The sequence below is a fragment of the Protomyctophum parallelum genome (assembly GCF_964188405.1).
Source record: "Protomyctophum parallelum genome assembly, chromosome: 17".
Taxonomy (NCBI): domain Eukaryota; kingdom Metazoa; phylum Chordata; class Actinopteri; order Myctophiformes; family Myctophidae; genus Protomyctophum; species Protomyctophum parallelum.
In genome coordinates, this window is record NC_139719.1 from 36905959 (window position 1) to 36921249 (window position 15291).

Here is a 15291-nt window from a genome sequence, read left to right on the forward strand (position 1 = left end):
TGTTGTGACACACTTGTAGATCTTCCAGATGTTCCAGAATAGGGATGCTAGGGGGCATGTGGTTAAATGGTTAATAAATGCACAGCATCACTCATTAAAACACCTGTATAGTGAAGTGTGATCTGAATAGTTATGGGTGTTTCCAGAACATAAGGCAATAACAGTTAATGTCCCACTCTTGGTTCCTGGCCCACTACTTGGGAAACACTGTTTTACTTGAGCTGGTTTAGTTTTTTTGTTTTTAGGGGGCAATATAACTCGCATTCATGTTGAATTATAAACAATTAGACTATTTTGATTTAAGTCTCAAGATGAGAGAAACCACATCATTGTCATCTCTTGCTATTGTGTTTGGCATGTACTTAGAACCTGTTCCAAACATCAACGTCACCAAATATGTATTTGGTGTACAAATACTACATGTACAAATATTACTGGCAGAACATAGGATTTATGTTGTATTATTATGTAAATAAAGATTTGAGAGTTTAGACTTGTATGCATTAATTTTAATGTATGCCATAAGCTTGAGTGAATGGATAAAAAAATGTTTTGTATCATTACTATATACTGTAACTGTCGTTTATCATTTTAACTATGTATTCTTTGTTTCCACTTTTGTTATTATACTTTATTTTTCCAAAGCTGCTCTTATGATGCTTGTATTTTATGTCGATGTTAAACTCAAATAGAAATCTGGAGAAATAAAGATATTTAGTTTTGTTGAAATGAAATGACTCATTTTCTCTTAATTTCAATTAGGTCTTGCACACTTCATGCTGTTATTGTTTTCTTAAATGAGTCAGATTTGGACATTTCCATGCAATGAATCGGACCACAGTCAACGGTTAAAGGTATATTCAGTGATTTCACTCAAAAAAACCTTAGGTTTCGTTTTTGGCTGGGACCTAAGCCTTTCGTCCAATCAGGATAGAGAGCCAAAAACGAAACCTGAGGTTTTTTACCCCCAGGGGTTAACTGGGGACAGGGAGGAACTCCTTATATGGTCAGCACACTCTATAGTAGAGAGGATTATCACAACAAAACAAAAAAATAAGTGATATTTGAATTAAGTGAAATCACTGAATATACCTTTAAATGAGTCAGATTTGGACATTTCCATGCAATGAATCGGACCACAGTCAACGGTTAACACAAGGAGTTGTTGGTAAGTTGGGTGCTGCCTTTTTCTTAAACACTTCACCATGCATGTATACAGTTTGGCCGTGGGTATCCACACAGAGGAGGCCGGTTAACTTGATCACTCTGCATTAGTGTCCACACTGCAGAGCACCTCCTACATGTGCTTCTCTCTCTTTAACTGTTTTATGGTTCTTCTTTCTAGTTCCTCATATGAAACCCACCAGTGGGAAAACAGTTTACTTTACGATAACCGCATTTCTGTCACGGCTTGCCTTTGTATTAAGACAATTGCCACTTCCCCTTTTTAAGTTTGCAGGATGAATAAGCAAAAGTGGCCTTGTATAATCAGTGGATATACAGTATAGGCCTACTATATATATTTTTATTACATTTTAGGTATTTTTAGCTGATGCTGTAATACATGTAGTGAGTGACTAAAGCCTGATTTATACTTCGTCATGAAATGGTGTTGCAAGGTGGAAATTGCTCATCTACAAGCTAAAATCACCCGTGTGAACGGAGTAGTGCAACTCCCCTCTCTCTGCAGCACTATCTCTCTCTCTCTGTTTCTGGCACAACAGTGCCACTTTTGCCCCTACTGGTACTCATAGTAACATAGTCACATACATAGTCATAGGTTAAGACGGACATTGCTGTTCCTTGGAGTGGTTGCACCACTCAAAAATGCAGTAGATCACAATGCATTGTGGACTGGTAAAATATTTGCGGAATACTAAAATCTAATGTTTTATTTATTTTTCTATGAATCTGTGACTTGACACCCATACTGTTATAAAACGAAAAGAAAAAGATTTTGAAAAGAAAAAGTTAAATAGAAAATTTGGAAAATGTTTGGCTATAATAACATGCCCAAAATAGGGACACCAGATTGAAAGTGGTTAAAGGGCAGTCACAAGGCCACCACGAAGGTTGTGGGAGGCCAGCTCATGTACAATGAGTCAGTCAACTGGAAACTAAATCTAGCCCACAAGAGAAAGTGGAAACTGAATTTATATTTGTATTTTCTGTTATACAACAAAGCATAGGCTAAATTAGCTTCTGACGATGTCGGAATATAAACTTCACATTCACATTGTAGGAAGTAATTTTAAGTTTTTGAGTGAACTTGTAGCAATAGCGGCTACCGGCTATGTCTTGTGTAAAACATGGGGGGTGTTTTGCAACATATTTCAGTGGTATCTTTTAACAGCAGATAGTTCCACTTTGCTTCCCCCCCCCCAATTGTAAGCTTAACAAACTCAATTGATATCCCAGTAGGCCTACTTAACATGATCCAGCACATCTCATGACAAGCACACAATTTTATGTACAATATATACAACATTTATTTTAATTATTAATATATATAAAATAGACAATGTACTTAAATTTTCACCATAGAAAAAATACAATAAATACAAAGACCATTTGTTTTGTAGTAGTACAAAACATCCAGCACAAATTTGACAGATCTGAGACGTTAAAATATTACTGAATAATTGCTATGCAACATTGATACTGATATAGCTAAATATAGTAACCCTATGATATCTCAAGGAGTATTTATCAACACAATATAGTGTTATAATGCCTGCTTAAAAAAAATCATATTGCTATTTGAGGTCTGGTTCCCCCCACTGAAACCCAGCATACTGAAGTCTAGTTAGCATAGTTTGCATGAAATACAGTTTAAGATTTTTAAGTTAATCACACTTCGCATGAACTCTTAATTCCACCCTCTTCACTCACATAACCCTCACTTCCTTTAGCCATCTTTCTCCAACTACTACATGTGTAGTATGTACTTTCTTCCATTCTTATTCCATCTATCTTCCTGTTCCAATCAATTCTCATTACCATCACCTCTCTGATCTCACTTATGCCAATGCTGAAATAACCTTGATTTTTTTATTACCATAAATAAACTCACACCATCACCTTGGTACTTCATAGAAAAATAAGAATATCCCTACAAGCCACTATGAAATTAGTACAAACAAGGCAAACACGCATACGGAAAAATCATCATACAGCAATATGGCCATTGAATTTAGCATATTTCTAAAACAGCTCATAACGACAGTTAACATTTTTTCAAAATAATAATCGTCACTCAAGTACAATAATTAGACGTGGGAATAATCCCAAAACTAGTCATATACAAGTACTTTTTGGAAAAAGAAAACCAAACCAAAAACATAACATCACAGCACTCGTTAGCTTTTCTTTTCGTAATATCTATCTTTAAATACAAATAAAATATAGAATATAGCTCTGATAAATGTCGCTCAACATTTTCGTCTTTCATCGTACGTACAAACATTACAAAAGACAACAGATAAAAAGGAATGTATGAATAGAATTTGCATTGACGGAGCATAATTCCTACCAGATGTAGTCCCATGGTTTTTTTCTTTTTTTTTAACATGTTCCAGCAAAATGACCAACATCTGTCGTTGGGGAGTCTAGTAGATATACAAAGCTTTGCTTTTTTTAATACAAAATCACAACAGACTAACACATTAAAGCACAGTAATATCTACGGACAACGAAAATAGCTTGGTGAATTATTGGACGAGGATTTCGTAATTAATTGTGTAATTGCATACAGCAATTTAGCTTCTACAATTAATCGTGGTATATTTGGTTCACCGCAACATAGACACCAATAATCAGATCACGTCATCTCCGAAAATAATTTAGAATTACAACTTCAACTATAGTTGTGCAGCCCTACATTCAGACAATGCTATCCTCTGGTAATATAAAACTAGCAAAAGAATGTGTGCCCATAAATTCTAAAGGAGCTGTAGCATTCCACTGTTTAACCTTTCCCCACCAAAGTATTCTTTCACTCCCCTCATACACTTAAAGGCATTGAGTTAATGTAAGAAAGTCTTACGCCAGCCCTACACCTCCAAAATCCATTCACAAGGAGTGAACAAATAAACTCTAGGTGGAAAGATAGAAAATATAGGCTTGTGTTTTCTTTTAAAAAGAAAACATCAGTTGCTAACACAGTACATGGTTGGTTGGTTTCAATCTACAGTTTCCTTAAAGATGAGACAAGATTGATTAACCAAAACATATTGCTTGAAATTGAAATCCTATTAAACGGGTAAAGAAAACAAAACAAACACGCAGAGACGCGTTGCTCCTTCAAAGCAGAACCATACAAGAAATGACTAAATGATCAGACTACTGTATGTGTGCTGCGAGAGGAATGCAGACATTGTTGAGTTGGAGGAAGCAGAACATACTGTATATGCCTGGTCCAACTTTGGAATTTTGCAGTTGGTCAGATGCCATGTTACTGGAGCAGTCACTAGCAGAGTCAAAGAGCACCAGCTGTACGGCTGGCTTTGTCGATGGTTGGCCTTGAGGATACGCACACCTTGCCGGTCACTTTATGCTTCAGTCAGATTCTTCAGTCAGCCACTGTCCATGTCTGTGTGTGCGTGTGTGTCAAAAGTGTGAGTGAGTTTGGTGCTTTAGGTCTGTTGTGGTTACGTGTGTTGAGCAGGCCTGAAAAGTATTATGACCAACTCTGAACTCATCAGTCTTGTGTGCGTTCATGCACGTGTGTGTGTGTAACACAGATGAGCATTTAGTAAGTGCCTATGTCTAGAGCTCAACAGTGACTGCTCACTTTTTAAACAGCTCCATTTTCCGGTGTTAATTTCTCATTAATTTACACCAGGAACATTTCACGAAATCCTCACAATCAAAACATTTAATTTGGTGCAACAACAACAACAAAAAAAAGGACAAGGGTCAACGAACAGTACTAAACTAAAGAAATGTTAGAGTGAATTTACTATTCCTCCCATAAATATTGTGAATGATACATTTCCAATGACTTCCAACCCAACAATAGTTTCATTGACACGGTTCAGTGCTTCGTTTACTAATCTAAATCCTCCATTCAGAATATGAATTCTTACTTCCGGAACGTCACTGTTGAGCTCTACATATTATTTTCCTTGTCCTTACTCTCCTGTGTGTGTACAGTCATGTCCGTGTGCATGTGGCATGTATGTGTGTTTGCATTGCAGGTCATGTATCCCACCCCAGTCCAGGTATCCCCTCTCCTATGAGTTGGATCCCTGCTCTCTCTGTGGTTGTGAGGGAGTCTTGACAATGGTGATGACCGAGGCAGTGTTGAGGCGGGGGGCTGTGGCCAGGAGGCTGCCTCCTCCGGACTCAAGGCCCCGGGCGAACCTCTGCAAGGCGGCCAGGCGGGCCCCGAGGCCTTCGAGCTCCCGCCGCATGCCAGCGTTCTCCACGCCCAGCCTCTCCACCTCGCGCTGGAGCTCCTTCTTCTGCTGTTCGAGGGCCTCGCGCTGTGACACCCGCTTGACACGGCAGCTGGCGGCATAACCCCGGTTCTTCAGTGTACGCCGGCGTTGCTTCAGCTTCTGCACCTCCTCGCGGGAGAGGCCCCGCAAGTGCAGGTTGAGCTCTCGCACCGACAGCGACATGAGCTCGCTGTCTGACAGGATGGGCACATTCTCGCCGCACTCCCTCTTCACCTGACAGGACGCAATAGGATCCGTTTAGCTTTGCTCACTCGCACGTTGGTTATTAATGCAAAGTAAAAAGAACATTAAAATAAGATAAAATAATTTAAAGGAGAAATAACAATAGAAACAAAAGGCTCGTTAAAAGAATATTGGAGAGTTGGGGAAAAGGAAGGGAGGAGATGGAATAGAAGGAAATGAAAGAAGAAAGGGCAAACATGGTAGAAGGCGCCTACAGGAGACTGGATACGAAAAAAGAATAGTCAACAATGGGAGGACATTAAGAATTTGTATCGATGCTGACGTCTTTCCTTCCACAGAAATAGTTGAGGCTGCTAACATAAGTCATTGTTATGGAAATAAACTTGTCTTACTGTACCTTCAGGGCTTTGCTGTTTCTTTCTGATGTCATGGTCTGACTTTGTTTGTTCTTCTTTCCCAGGCACCAGGCAACACGGATTTAGACACTCTGGAAGAATAGACCAAATAACATACTTTAAATTAGGGCTGCACAATATTAACAAAAATATATATTCTGCAAAACAATGGAATCTCTTAACGCATTTAGACTGTACGATGCGTGGGAACGTCATAACTAATCCAACCGACAGGTTTCGTCCTAGCGCATTTTCATTGATATATCAAACGAGAGAAATATATTCTGAATTTCTCTTTTTTCTTGCCTCTCCTTCTGCGCGCGTAATCTAAGGAGCTCTCCGTGGTTTTGACCAGATGGATATACTAAGCTCTTAATTTCTGACTTCAACATGCCTCTCGTTCAAAATATTAAGCGAGCAATCATCAGAGACTTATATCGCAATCTTAGCGAGGTAAGCAAGCAAAACTATGTCTCTCGGTTTTTGTCCGTAACGGAAGGGAGGGCTTTACAGAGTAAAAGCGGCCATATCTTCCAAGTTCCCGGCACCCCGAGCTTCTATTTTGAAAGAAATCCCGGTGCTGATTGTGTTAAGATGCCATCTGGGGCCACAATTATATATAGCCTTGCCGAGCCATGAGGCCCATAGGGCAGGAGCCTATCTCCTGTTTCTGTAGCGTGAGGCAGCTTGATGTACATGACGCTAGTATGTCGTAGGGATTTACCCCCAATCCAACCCTTGATGCCGAGTGTCAAGCAGGGAGGCATTGGGTCCCATTTTTACAGTCTTTTAAGATATATATTTTTTTTGCGGCTTACGCCTTTATTGATTTTTTAAGGGATAGAAAGTAGGCTGACAGGAAACGGGAGAGAGATGGGGGGATGACATGCGGTAAAGGCCGGGTCGGGTCCGGGAGTCGAACCCGCGGCACACCGCGACTGGATCACCAGTCCGGTGCCCAGACCGTTACGCTACGGCCTGGGCCATTTTTACAGTCTTGACCCGGCCGGGGATTGAACCCCAACCTCCCAGTCTCAGGGCAGACACAAGGCCAACCTAGCATCATGTTATCTGGGAATTTAAGTAAATCCTTTTTCATGATTAAATATTCAGTGCCCACCCCCCCCCACAAAAGCATTATCACATGTGATTCAGAACATCATGCAGTTTTGTTCTCCATTTAGTCTGACATTCACAATGTGCTCACAAGATGGCCAGTCATGTGCGAATAAAAAAAAAGGAGAAGAAGCCAGTATTCTGAGCTTTTCCAAATGTTGCCTTTTAGTTTAATCAGTGGTTTGATATAAAAAGAAGGGCTTCCAAGTGGTGTGCTTGTGCTTTCTCTGTTGACTGGAAACGTCTAGGGGAGGGATCATGTGTCCACCCCCTCCTTGCTCAAAGCAGGTGTCTCCGAAATCTAACCAAAACCCACCACACTTCCCCTTACCAACCGTCAGAGGGGCCGGTCAGGTCCTTTCTCTCTCCCCCCACTGTGGTGACATGGATTCAGTAGTATTGTACTACAGTACTTTTTATCTACAGTACAGTGTCAGTGAGTGCATTGCACTGACAAGAACACCTATAACAATAATTCAGCTAAAATAGCAAAACTATATTCCATTATTTTAAATCATCAACAAATATGACTACCAAGACACTGTCAATGAAAGCAATATATTTCAGTTGCGCTAACCCTGCTTTCACTGTAAATAAACCATTCCAACCCTCCTCCTCATACACGTGTGTGGAATGAAAACTATCCTTAAACACCAGGCCTGGTTTGATTGCATTTCCCGTAAAGCGTGGGAAGTTTTGGTTGTGTGTGTCGAACCACCAGACGTGACCGTTTCATAAAGTCAGGGTGATTCAGCAAGAAACTGCCTTGCCTGGCTGATCCACTGTCCACAGCTCCGCCAGCACACACACACACACAGTCACACACTGTGCTGAACAACAGCACATATAAGGTCACATGGGTAGATTTCCACAGACATCACGGTGTAGTCACTGTAGTGCTTGGGTATTACCAAATATAATGTTACATAGATGGTATAGGCCTATGCAATGACGACTATCCCAAAGTATTGCGTTACTGGCCAACCACAACACGTTAACCCTTTACCCCCTTATTAAATAAGCAGAGGTAATGGGATGACATAAGATTAAGATGAGTTAAATTCCACATTCCACACATGAAACAGGGTCGTATGCCCCCTCCCCCCAACAACAATCCTCCCGTTTCATATGCAGACACTGCTGGCTGGCATGGTGCTAAAAGCAGCCTGCTCTAGTAAACAGCCATCACAAGTGCGCACGCCATCCATCTTAGCAAGGCTTTAAATGCTACACAAATGGCTTAAAACATTGTAGGTACTTAAATGTGCTTCCAAAACACTGTCCAGCAATGTCATTATGTGCCCACCGCGTTACATCGAGATCAATAAGGCCTAAACAATCCGTCAGAAATCGAAGCATTTGTGCTTCAGGGTGGCTCGAAAACATGCTAGCAGCACGTTAGCATGGAGGGCTAAAAGAAGCACATTAAAGCAAACAGCTGCCTACTCACTTGTCCTTGGTGTGTCTGTCAGTCGCGGTGGAAAACCAGTCCTCGTCGGTTGGTGTGTTCGGTGATAACAGAAAACGGAACGTCTTCACGGTCAAGGAACGGTTGGATTTATATGTCTGCTCTCGGTCGGTCGAGGAGAGTGTCTGGCGACAAAATGTCAGTCCGCCTTTTCCCGGAATTACTCTCTGCTGTTTGAGGTTGGATTCTTTCATTCATAAAAAACACACCAACAATGACGTCAGGCCAGAGGAATGAGGGCGGAGCCTCCCCCCGCCCCCACAGCGTACTGTGAAAGATGTAAACAACATGGAAAGGAAAGCCCAAATCCCAACTTTTCCATTGCCCTGTTCCCAGGATTTCTCCTTGCATTTTCCTTATTATTTTTCAATATATAGACTAAATAATAATACATTGTGTACACACACATTGTCCATGTTCATCTCACACCATATAATCATGGAATTATATGGCCTTTATTATGCTGTGCAAATGAGTTGCGAATGCGTTATAAATGGGTAAATTAACTAAATTGATTTTTAATGTGACAAAACATCACCCACCCTTATTTACACATCAGGGCCGTCATACAATATATAAAAATATGTTAATCCAGTCTATCATTCATCAGATTTTTTTAAAGAAAGACCCTTGATCATTAGTTTGTACATTATACACTGATGATTCTGAACAGGTTTGAAGATCTAATTTTAATTGGTTTTACACAATGTCATGCTCATGGTGTTGACGACACAAACCTGTCATTAGACAGTCCGTACGACAGGGGGAGACGTTCGTTTGAGCGAATCCAGGAAGTGACCCCTTTTCCCGTCATCCAACGCGCACATGCACGCTTTACTGAATGACCTCAGACTGTCGCAGGACCGGTGCTGCACCTTCCTCGTCTGCCTAAAATTCACAAGCCCTTGGAGAAAGAAATATAATAATATCCTCCTTTCTCTGTGATTAGCGACCAAGACCAAGACTCTGCTGATTTGATCAGACAGACTGTCGGAGACGGGCTTGTAGATAGATCACCATGTCCGGAATTGAAGAGCTACCCCCCGTTGCGGGCCCCATCTCTGTCCGGCCCCCTGAAGACGAGATTGAAGATGATGATGATGACGACGATGATGATGAGGTATGGATTTATTATAAACACATTAAATCAAATAGATTAACAATCACACTGCAGCCCTGCCTGGATTCAAGCGGCAGCTAGCTTCTGAACATACAGACCCTAGCTTGCTAAATAACCCTTCGATTTCTCTCGGAATTAATGCTGGCAGTCGTTAGGTAATTTTACTTTTAAAGAGTAGTTATTTTGTTTTGTTATATTATCGCACTAATGCACAATCATCATGGATATTGCAAGGTTAACTTTGGACCATAATTTGATTTCCAACCCTATTTATGATGACTTACTTTACATATATTGGAATGCAGCTGTCATTTGATTTTAGTGATTGTTCCTACAGTGTAGAAACAGTGAAACACTGTTTCACTGTTTATACACTGTAGCTATAGGTAGTTGATGCATCCTTTGTGGCCGAAACCCTGAGAATTGAGGTCAAGTAGACCTCAGAACTTTGTACATGCCCCAGAGCATATGATTGTAGAATGTTATCACGCCGTACACCTGTATGGAAGATTTGTTATGTTTCTTTCTGCACTCATTTATTCAGGGTTTTCCTTTTGATTTGTCATGTGTGTGTATATGTACGATGGATGGATAGATATTGAATAATCCATTGCACACCATAGAGCAGTATTTATTTGAAGACTTGAAACAGTGAACAATGTGTTTTTGTTTTCTCTCTGTCAGTTGGATGAGACAATGGTGGAGAGGCTCTGGGGTTTGACAGAGATGTTCCCTGACACAGTGCGCAGCGCTGCAGAGGTGTCTGCAAATTGTTCTGTCTCTCTTGCCAAGCAGTTCTACAGGTACGTCAGTAGTATGTCTCTTCCACATTGAGAGATCCACACTAACATGATGGTGTAGGTTAGGTGCCTGCAAGTAACTCTTAGATCCTATTTTTAATATCTTGAATCTAGAGTTGCAATACCAACCCTTGACAGGCCATACATCGAAAAACTGAAAAGTCCTATCTGATTGTATTTAACAATGTTAAACTCACAAACATTGCAGCTGTACGGAAAGCTTTAATTATCCTCTTTTTATCTGCAAGTTTTTGTTGAATAAAAATCCACAGGTTATGAGCTACTTTCTGGCATTCAATTATGTGCATGTGATTATTTTACTAAGTGTTGGAGTTTGGAAGTGCACATTCAATAACGCAACGTCCTGCTGCCTCCTGCATTGTGTTTTATTTATTTTTTTATTTTATTGAGATTAACACTTATAATAATAAATATAATCACCTGCACAGAATTATTGACAGAAAGTAGCTCATAACATGCATATGGTGGATTTTTATGAAACAAAAACATTGCAGATGGAAAGAGCATTATTTAAGCTTTCCGTACAGCTGCAGATTGTATTAAACGTGGTTTAATAGATTGTATTAAACGTGGTTTAATACAATCAGATATGATCAGGAACGAGTACATCAGAACTAAGGACAGCGCATGTAAGATGTTTTGGAGATGAAGCCAGAGAGCCCAGACTGAGATGGTTTCGAGTTTGAGGAGGGATAGTGAGTATATCAGTAGAAGGATGTTGCGGTTGGAACTGCCAGGCAGGAGGCCTAAAGGAAGACCAAAGAGAAGATTTATGGATGTAGTGAAAGAGGACATGAAGTTTGTTGGTGTGAGAGAAAAGGAGACAGAGGACGGGGTGAGACTGGAGGCAGATGATTCACTGTGGCGACCCCTGAAGGGAAAAGCAGAATACAATCAGATATGACTTTTCTGTTTGATATATGGCCTGTCAATAGTTGTTATTGCAACTCTAGATCTAAGAGTTGCTTGTGGTGTAGGTGTACTGTTAAATTATACAATTAAAGCCCTATTCATAATCATATTTCATATTTCTTCTAGCTTGTAATATGTTGCTAGCTAGTTATTCTGTTGCTTTGTAGGGCAACACACTTACTGGAGCTGAATCTTGCCACTTTTGATGTTTTGTGACCACTGACCAGTGACCACAGATCACATAGTCATAAATGAATGTATACAACAAGATATAAAAGAAATAATATATATAAAATCAATTATATATCTTCCCAATATGTCCCTCTTGCCCATATCCTAAAGCTATTACTCATGTTTATCTTAGACATTTAATTCCTCTTATCTTTTCCTTTTTATGTTTGTGTATGTATGTGCAATGTAGTTTCTCCCGCGCAGCACTCTGGGTTGGCACCACTTCCTTTATGATCCTGGTGCTTCCTGTAGTGTTTGAGACAGAAAGACTACAACTGGAGCAGCAGCAGTTACAACAGCAGAGACAGGTCTGTGTTTGTGTGCGAACGTATAATTTCTGCACAGACCACAGCTTTAAATAAACTTGTATAGCTTGTTTCACATTTTGTCATTGTTCTTTAAACCTTTACTTAATACTTTTGCATGTTTTGGATCTATGGGCATACCCAGCACAGGTGAAGACTGATTATATCCACCTCTCCATTTAGATCCTTCTCGGTCCCAACACTGGCATGTCTGGAGGGATGCCTGGCATGATGCCACCTGCACCTGGCAAAATGTGACGAAGATGTTCCTGCACAAATGTGAGACCTGCCGCTAACAGCGGAGAGGGACAGCCCAGAAAAGAGGCGGTGAAGAAGATTATGAAGACCAGAAGAATTGATGGAACTGTGAAAGCTTTATCCTGATGATGCTTATTTCAATATCCAGGACTGGCCAATCGGATGGGCCGTTGAAGAGGAGGATTGCCATTTCCTGGGTGTTGCAGTCTAATGTGTCCCCCTCTCTCACTGTCTCTCTTTTTTCAAACACCTCACAGAGACTTACTTCATGGGGCAATATCTGTCTATTTTGTTTTTATACATTATACATACAGTATATATATATATATATAATGTACTTCTAGTGATTTAAGTGAGTTATGTTCCCTACTGACAACAGGTGAAGGTGGTTTATTACAAAAAAAGGGTGTGTGAAAGATCCAAAGTACTTCTAGAGCCTTGTTAACTGGTGGTTTTTGTTCAAACTGAAACTTGAAACACTGGCATAACGTGGTGGACCAAGAACAGAGACAAGAGAATATTCTGTTATTGATTATATTTGGTTGTGGAGGGGTCATAGAGAAGGTAAAATTTGGGTCCCGAGTAAAGCCAGCAGTGAGCCATTGTTCTACACTCTACAGAATACCAATTGTATGTCTGTGTTTTCAGTCTGAGCAATGTCCATGTGGGCGTGATACTTGTAATGACATTCTGCCCTTTGAAGCGATTGAAAACGTCTGTTTGGTATTTGATATATATATTGGTTCCATCTGTATGTGGAGAATAAATGGGTAGTACATGCCGACTAAAAGCAATGCTGCACAACTGGAGTGCATTCCAAGATGTGGAACATGCATACTATGTAGCTGAAATATGATTCATAACTCTGCTGCAATGGTTCCCAATCCCAACCTCAGTTCTGGAGGCCTGTACGTGTCTGTCCATACTATTTTCTTGTAAATAGAGTTCTCATCGGGCCCGCAAATTAAGGCCCGGCCCTAACTGGGCCCTAACTGATCAGGCCCTAGGCCCGGCCAGATTAATTTGCATAGATTTTAGGCCCGACCCGGCCCTAAAATGTCGGGTCGGGCCTGGTCAGGTTTGTGCAGAATTTGAGAACTCTACACAGAGTAAAAGTGAAACGCCAGTCAGCACCATCTTCATAATAGATAAATACACAAACAGACAGAACAGAACTATTATTTTTTATTATTCTAAACAAATTCAATATATATATATTTTTTTCATGGAGCCCCAGGCCCAGCCCGGCCCTACTGATTAGCATACATTTTAGGCCCGGCCCGGCCCTAAAATGTCGGGTCGGGTCGGGCCTGGTCGGGTTCGGGCAGAGTTTGAGAACTCTAGTTGTAAACCTGGTATGACGGGAGTAAATTAGTGTGTGATTACAGGAAAGCCAGTTAGTACTCTTTATCCCCAACACTGGATTTGTGAACTGTTAATATATGTCAGTAGTTCCCATCTCCAGTCCTGGGGATCCGGCTAGAACACAGGCTACCATTTATAGCTAGAAGGAGAAGCGGCAACATTCTCGCTCCCCTGGATTGGAGGTGAGAGTTGCTAAACCACACTCATATCCACTACACTGTGCATTTCTATCTGTATTGTTTGTGAGCTTTCATTCTGGGTACGATTGTTTCTTAATATGGTGTCCCATTACTTAGAGTTGACATCTCTACCATTTTTGTTTGCACCTTACAATAGCATTGGGCAATATCTGACATCAAAGTAAAGTAGCAGTATGTATGGGCCAAACTGTACTGGAATTGTCAATACTAAACTTTGAGAGTAGTTTATTAAAATATACATTTGAGAGCCTAGCACTACCTTTTAATTGATCAATGATTGATCACCTGTGAACTTGAAGACAGGTAGTTATTGGTCTTGATTAATTTAAGAACATGCCACAAAAGCCATATTTCCTTTACTTCTCCAAAGTCAAAGCCATAACCTGTTATACGTTTGGACTCTGTGTCACATTCCCTAGTGAAATGCCCAGTTAAAAGAATGTATACTGACAAACATTACCCTGACAAGTGACAATTCCAGTCCAGTGTAATTGAACATCATTCGTTTTACTTTTCTCTCATGTTGGAATTTACAGTCCTTACCTCTGCTCATGGAGCATATTCTGTTTTCAACATGACTGCTAATAAAAACACCAGTGAGATGGAAAGCTATGTAGGCATATGTCTTTCTTTACTCTAGGCGTAGGGAGTCAAACTTATTGATGCAATAGATTACAATATGTTGCTGTTGAAAGTTAGATTGAATGTGTGTGTGTGATATTAAATCAAATTTTGTCTAGCCTAAATCTGTACACTATCAATTGAGTTGATTAAAATGTGCTTGTCGATTATTTAGGAAAGTAAGTAGGTTTGTAACCTTAAGCTATTTACTAAATGGTTTGTGTCAATTCATATATAGGATTTAATCTAATCTAAATGTTTCATTCAAATCAACTCGCAGAAAACAACAGGCCGCTGACTAGATAATACTTGCACTAGCTACTAGCTAGTGTCCACTGGATAAGCTATTAGCCTACCATAGATTTACCGGTAGATATGTTTTTCTTTACGTCAACAGTTACCGGACAACTAGCTAGCCAATCACAGTCTGCTGTCCCCCCGTACCATGGGATCTACAGGCAGAACAATCTATATTCTTCCCGCCAATCAATCTGTCAAGTGCTTATTCATAACTCTGGTCAATTGTCAAAACGGGTTCTCTATTTGATTTAACCTTTTGATAATATAGGTAACTCCATTCTTTTATTGTGCGGTAATGCTGTTTCTATTTAATTATTAGTAGTTTGTGGCTATTTAGTGAATTTATGTGTTTGTAGATTTTAGTAGTTGTAGTTCATGTCAACTGCCTTGGGATCGAGTTGAAAAGCGGAAAAATCACTTACCTAATACCTAGCTTAAAGCTATAGCTTAGTTGTCAGTGAAAAGTTGATGAGCTAACGTTAATATATGCCTACTTAGACACAAGCTATAGCTGCCATTTAACAGTGAGACAGT

At 40.2% G+C, this 15291-nt stretch overlaps 2 protein-coding genes across 2 annotated transcripts; one reads left to right on the forward strand and one right to left on the reverse strand.

Moving 5' to 3' along the window:
• Positions 1–2464: 2464 nt before the first annotated feature.
• Positions 2465–8824, reverse strand: maff (v-maf avian musculoaponeurotic fibrosarcoma oncogene homolog F). The gene is made up of 3 exons (XM_083786897.1): positions 8607–8824; positions 6043–6132; positions 2465–5675 (listed from the first exon to the last, which is right to left on the reverse strand). The coding sequence occupies exons 2-3, from the start codon at positions 6073–6075 to the stop codon at positions 5235–5237; spliced, it is 474 nt and encodes a 157-aa protein (XP_083643023.1). The 5' UTR covers positions 6076–6132; positions 8607–8824; the 3' UTR covers positions 2465–5234.
• Positions 8825–9422: 598 nt separating this feature from the next.
• On the forward strand, positions 9423–14083 carry tomm22 (translocase of outer mitochondrial membrane 22 homolog (yeast)). Its single transcript, XM_083787246.1, has 4 exons — positions 9423–9744; positions 10429–10547; positions 11899–12016; positions 12197–14083. The coding sequence occupies exons 1-4, from the start codon at positions 9643–9645 to the stop codon at positions 12269–12271; spliced, it is 414 nt and encodes a 137-aa protein (XP_083643372.1). The 5' UTR covers positions 9423–9642; the 3' UTR covers positions 12272–14083.
• The last annotated feature ends 1208 nt before the right edge of the window (positions 14084–15291 follow it).

Bases quoted from the DNA above. Each gene is read 5' to 3' on its own strand.
- tomm22 (XM_083787246.1), top strand. From the start codon at position 9,643: ATGTCCGGAATTGAAGAGCTACCCCCCGTTGCGGGCCCCATCTCTGTC. The intron at 9,745-10,428 runs GTATGGATTTAT...TCTCTCTGTCAG, and splicing joins ATGACGACGATGATGATGAG to TTGGATGAGACAATGGTGGA. The intron at 12,017-12,196 runs GTCTGTGTTTGT...CTCTCCATTTAG, and splicing joins AGTTACAACAGCAGAGACAG to ATCCTTCTCGGTCCCAACAC.
- maff (XM_083786897.1), bottom strand. From the start codon at position 6,075: ATGACATCAGAAAGAAACAGCAAAGCCCTGAAG. The intron at 5,676-6,042 runs GTACAGTAAGAC...GCGTCCTGTCAG, and splicing joins GAAACAGCAAAGCCCTGAAG to GTGAAGAGGGAGTGCGGCGA.